Source organism: Orycteropus afer, unplaced genomic scaffold (assembly GCF_000298275.1).
Source record: "Orycteropus afer afer isolate SDZICR_OR568_19922 unplaced genomic scaffold, OryAfe1.0 scaffold00293, whole genome shotgun sequence".
NCBI lineage: Eukaryota > Metazoa > Chordata > Mammalia > Tubulidentata > Orycteropodidae > Orycteropus > Orycteropus afer.
The window spans coordinates 4400474-4406576 of NW_006921880.1; the positions used below are offsets into that span (position 1 = coordinate 4400474).

Genomic DNA, 6103 nt, shown 5'->3' on the forward strand with positions numbered 1-6103 from the left:
CTAAGGCACTTGACTGCTAACCAGAAGGCTGGTGGTTCAAACCCACCAGCCACTCCTTGGAAGGAAGGTTGGGCAATTCTATTTCTGTAGTGATACCTCCTCAGAAACCCAAAGAGGGGTCGTTATGAGTCAGGGCCGACTCGATGGCACATAACAACAACAGCATCAACCCAAAGTGTTACTTATTTTTGAGGAAAAAACAGTCTTAGAGCCCACTTTTCTCTTTAGAGCTAATGTGTATAATTTCACAGCTGTTTTGTTTTTCACTCTCACCACCATCACCAGTTGAAAAGGCTACTTTTTAAGCACGTAACTCTTCAAGATATCACTACAGAATCAAGCCTATAGACAAGTATGCATTAACATAGGGAAAAAGAGAACACTAAGGACCTGTAAACTTGAAGGAAGTGTATGTATAACCAGCAGAGGGAAAGACTAAAGAGAGAGAGATTATATGTAGATTTTGGTATCTGAAGGAACAAATACACAAAAGTAAAAACCACACATGTTCCATGAGTCAAAAAATTAACACAAATGAACAAAATGGATACATTTGTCTAAAATAAATGCAAAATAAGACATTTTTATTTCAAACTTAACTCACAGGTAGCAACAACAAAAAAGATTAAATTGGTAACTGGAGTTCTTTTAGTTTTTCATTTAATATAGAAAAAAAAAAAAGAATTAAAATTTACTCCTCTAGAATGTAGTATTTAACTCTGAAACAGCTTCCAAATTTAATTTATTTGTGGAGATGCTACTCTCCTGTGGACTTCTAGGACACTGCTGTATATAACAAAAACAAAAAATCCTTTGCCATTGAGTCGATTATGACTCATAGCACCGTATAGAACTGCCCCATAGGGTTTCTAAGGCTGTAAATCTTTACAGAAGTAGACTGCCAGATCTTTCTCCAGTTGTGTGTAGCCAGCAATAGATTAGCTGCCATCCAGTTGGTCCTGCCTCATACAGTATAGTGTAAATTTTAAACTCTGACTATTATTTAGGGCCATTCCATCATTTTCCAAATAAAGAAATTGAAGCAGATAAAATATTTTCTTTTGATGGAGGATCTATTAAATGATTGATAAACTTTATATATAAAAAGTTCACAGATTTTCATTTATAGATGTAATTCAGGATGACTTAAAACTGTTGTGAAGAAAAGATAGGATAGGGAAGGACAGAGGGAAGTAACTACAGGGAGGTAGTGGGAAGAGAACTGTTACATTGTGGGGAAATACAGTCAATGACAGGAGACAAAATGTATATGAACTGCTGTACGGAAAATAAATTTGCTCTGTAAACTTTCACCCAAATCACAATAAAAATATAAAATAAATAAATTGGATTTTTAATAAAAAGAAATGATAGGACATTGATAAGACACTTGCTGAGTTAGCTGCTCCTCTGCTAAGCCCCATTTCAGCTGAAAACTGAAACATTCCAGAGCTCTAAACTTTAAGCACAAAATTCATTTTAGTTAGTGCGTTGGGGATATTTTGGAAGCCTGTGGGATCTCTTTGTGTGTGATTTGCAGCTGCACTCTAATTGTCAGTCTTTCCTTTCCCACCATTTGATTGAAGGAATTAAAAACCAGGATAATTTGGAGTCCCAGTTGAAAATCAGAGTCAATTTTCTAAGCACTTTACAGTAGAGATGGTAGAGGGAAGTAAATAATTAACGTAAATGTTGTAATTCAAAAGCCAATGATGTGGGGAAAGGTCAGCAAATCTGAAGAGAGTCAACTTACTCTTAGGGAAGACAGGGTAAAGAATTAGCAGTTTACTTAGGTAAATCATTTTATACACTGGATATATGTATTTTGCAAAATTATGCTTCTTCTTAACATATGCTTTTATTCTTAGCATATATTTTCTTAAAATTACCAATCAGTACAGTTATTAGTGAGTACTTTCAAGTAATTCATGGTGATAGCTTAAAAATTGTCCTGTATTTACAGAGAAATCATAATTAATGAGATCTCTGCTAAGAGATGCCTAGACAATGAAAACCATAGACAGTCACCTTTCTTGGTCAGAACTGTGGGTGTGGGCTTTGAAAGAAGCTCTCAGACATGTCAATGAGGCTGACCACACACAGAGAGGCCAAGGAAAGTGACCACAAAGGGCATTTGCTTATTCTCTTTAACCATTGAGAAAATGAGACTCAAAGTCTTCCATCTTCATGCCTAGGAAGAGGAAGATTCAAAAAATCTTTTATATGCACCTTATATATAAAAAAGACTCTTTAATTTTATTCTTCCAAGGCACGAAGATAGAAGACTTTGAGTCTCATTTTCTCAAAGGGCATATGCACATTGGAAGCTCTACTGGTGTAATGGGTAAGGCATTTGACTGCTAACCAAAAGGCTGGGGGTTCAAACCCACCAGCCACTCCTCAGAAGGAAGACTGGGCAATTTACTTCCGTTGAGATACCACTTCTGAAACCCAAGGAGGAGTCGCTATGAGTTGGATTCAACTCAACAATGAAACTGAGTAAAGTCAAAACTGTTTTCCCCAACCTGGTTAAGGCAGATAATTAGAACAGATAGGACCCTGGATGGGAATAGATAAGTAAACTTAATTACTCTCAACTATTTCCTCACCCTGACCCCGGTTAGAGATAGATGAGTAAACACTCTGGTTGGAGACAGATGAGCAAATACAATAAGCTCAGTTCCTTAAGAGATGAATGGAAAAAAAAAAAATTCTTTCCTACTATTTCCTTAGGCACAGGTGATAAATACGTTAATGTGTCTTAGAAAACAACTTGAAAATTAACTCTGGCCCATGGACATGCGCAGTGGGGCAGAGAGGAAAAAAGTTACTGGGAACTAACACTCTCCCGTCTGCCTAAGCCCTGATCAGCTGATGACAGGAAGCCAGTGTGACTCATCCAGTGTGCAGGCACACTAACTCAAAACACTACTGTCCCTTTAAACTGAGGCGAAGGAAATTTCAGCCAATCATCAACCATCTCACCCCCAAATTCCTGACATTTTTATGAATATGCATAACCCTCTCTTCTGAAAGCTACAAAACTGTAATCTGATGGAGTTTCAGGGAGTCAGATCTGGGTACGGGGGTACTCCTGCTCCTTGCATTGCCACTTTGCAATAAATAATTTTCTCTCTTCCTAATCCTTCGGTGTGTAAACTATTTTGGCCTGACTATGCACCAGGCAGGGGCCCACGTTTGGTCCTATTTCAACAGCAGTGAGTTTGGTTTTGTTTTTTTGGTTTTATATGCACATTAAGTATACCATCATGTGCTCACACGCTCAGCATAGGTGCAGAAATGCTTCCTTCTTCTTGGCTTCAAACCATTACTCCTCTCCATCAAGGCTGAGTCTGTAAGGACTAGGAAGAACTTGAATGCCCCTGACGCTTCCAAGGATGTCACTAGAGAACAGAATGTTCTGTGAAGGTCCTAGATAGAGTAGATAATCACTTACCCTTGGTTTTTCTCAACTCCTCCACTAGGGAGCAGGCTTCCTCCTGAACGCGGTCCTCAATGCTCCTCTTCCCCATCCCAAAATTCCGCAGGGTCATGAGAGAGAAGCGCCGAATTTCTTTCCATGTCTTTCCGTTGCTGAAAATGAGTCCTACCAGGTGGAATAATAGAAAGTAAAGTGACAGTCAAGGAAGAGGATGCTAACCTAAGCAGCCACATTGGATGGACCATTCTCTGCCTGAGTATTCTTCAAAATCTGTTCTCACTTGTCATCACACCCCTCTATACCTCAAGTGCTGAGGAGGAAGGATGTTCCCTTGAGGACTAAGGTGCACCTGACACAGGCCATGATATTTCTAACAATGAATAAGGAAGACCAAAGAAGAGTTGATGCTTTTGAGTTGTGGTGCTGGCAAAGAATGCTGGAAGTACCATGGACTGCTGAAAGAACTCACAGATCTGTCCTGGAGGAAGTGCAGCTGAGATGCTCTTTGGAAGCGAGAATGGCCAGACTTCGTCTCACCTACTTTGGTCATGTTGTCAGAAGGGACCATTCCCTGGAGAAGGATGTCATGCTTGGTAAGGTGGAGGGTCGATGAAAGAGGGGAAGGCCTTCAACGAGATGGATTGACACGGTGGCTGCCACAGTGGGCTCAGGTATAGCAAGGATCTTGGAGCTGGTGCGGGATCAGGTGGTGTTTCATTCTGCTGTGCATGGGGTCGCTATGAGTCGGAAGTGACTCATCGGCACTTAACAACAACAACATACCTGCCCCATTTCCAACCCCCATCCCACAAGTCACGCCCACCTACCAACTTTGTTATTCGTTTTTTCACCCATTGGGAATCTGCCTCTTCCAGAAAACTCTTCTCCACGATCTATCAAGGCTTCCTTCACTGCTTCATACCCATGCAACACCACTGTGGGCTTCATGCCAAAATACAGAGTGAACACGGGGCCATAGGCTTTTGACAACTGGGAAAACAAAATGAATGTAAATATTAGCAAAAGTAGTCACTGTTTCCTCTACATTCTGTGCATGATTCATACTCACATTATTATTATTGTATTGATGAGGTCTTATTTTGCTATTCAAAACTTCATATATTCCTGAATTTTACATATATACATTTGATGGTGACTATTAAGGCTGCCATTTAAGGAGGGCCTCCGTGTGCCAGGGAATGGACTGGACCCTTGGTCCTCACATTATTATAATCAACCGTCATATCAAAACTTTACACATGTTTATTTACAACCACTTCATAAACAGAGGAACTGAGGTTCAGGGAATTTCAGTTTAGTTCCCAGTGTTCCACTGCTGATAAATAGAAGATCTAAATTTGAACCACTGCTGGGTGGACCTCTGGCACCTGAGCAATGTATCAGTCCCAATGCCCACCTTTGGACCAATATCCAGCCAACTGATTTGGGATCACCTATAAACCTCTTCCCATGGGGATTCTAATCAGTGTCACTGTGATGGATACTAGACAGACATCTGTTTTCAAAAATCACCCCAGGTGATTCCTAGGTGAGAGCAGTTTGTGATCCGCGGGTATTACTGACACAGAAAGACAGCGGGCACCACAGAGGCAGGGCCAGGACAGGCACATCTCGTGGAGCAAGCATTTCTTCCATCCTGCAGCTTTCCAGGCCACAGACAGCAGCTCTGTGCAGAGTCCAGAAGGACCCTGTCACCACCATGGCCTCCCTGATGACTGCTGTCTTTCACTCACCCACACTGGTTCTCAGACCATTGCTGTTCCCTTGACATCAGTAGTAATCTGCTTCTATGGAGAAGTTTAATTTCCTGGATAATCTGGACAAAATACATGGCTTATACAGTAGATGATTCATGGGATGAAATCTCTAATCACAAGTTCTTCCAACACCATTTATATTAGGCCAAAATATCACACCTGAGGATTGTGAAAAGATGAAGGGCTGCCATACTCCCTGCCTTTGCCACATCACCACCTTATTAATCCTTATTAATTTGTTTCTATTTTACAATGGTCTTAATATTTATTTCCTCCCATGATGTTTTACTTCATTCCTCTATTTCTTACAATGGCAAATTAAAAAAAAAAAAAAAAAAAAGACCAACCAGTGGAAATAGCAAAATCCACATGAACTATTTTGTTTTACAATGATGTATATGACTCCTTTAAGAAACAAATTTTACTTAAAGTAGGCATTGATTGTCTTACTCCCTGCATGCCACTGGAGGAGCATAAGGCATACTTACATTGCTTAAAGATTTGCTGATATTCTTCAAATCTATCTGCAGGCTATTTCCAATAATTGGGAGAGGAGTGGGGCCAGGCGGGAGCTTCCCTTTCCCATGGCTCTGTGTCCAGAGTGAAAAGAGAAGCCAAATGGAGAGACAGAGCACCAACACCAGGACCGGATCCATTCAAGCCTTGTCTTCTCACTCAGGCAGCTACGGGCTTCCAATCCAAAGTGTTTATAATACTCCCTGCTACTGAATTTGTGATCCTGGTGAGTAAACTGACCAATCATATGTATTTGATGTAATTGCTTCTGTCTGGACTTTGGCTCAACTGTTAAATTTTGTCATAGGAGCCTGGGTGACACAGCATTTTGCATTGTGCTTCTAATGAAAGGTTGGTGGGTGGAACC

The 6103-nt window shown here is 40.6% G+C and overlaps 1 protein-coding gene across 1 annotated transcript in view; it reads right to left on the minus strand.

Moving 5' to 3' along the window:
* LOC103205890 (cytochrome P450 2C19-like) overlaps window positions 1-5876 on the minus strand; it is a 40592-nt gene extending 34716 nt beyond the window's left edge. The window contains exons 1-3 of the mRNA XM_007951291.1: window positions 5709-5876; window positions 4270-4432; window positions 3458-3607 (exon numbers count right to left, since the gene is read on the minus strand). Coding sequence (XP_007949482.1) covers window positions 3458-3607; window positions 4270-4432; window positions 5709-5876 — 481 coding nt within the window. The remainder of the gene's footprint in view (window positions 1-3457; window positions 3608-4269; window positions 4433-5708) is intronic.
* Between the last annotated feature and the right edge of the window lie 227 nt (window positions 5877-6103).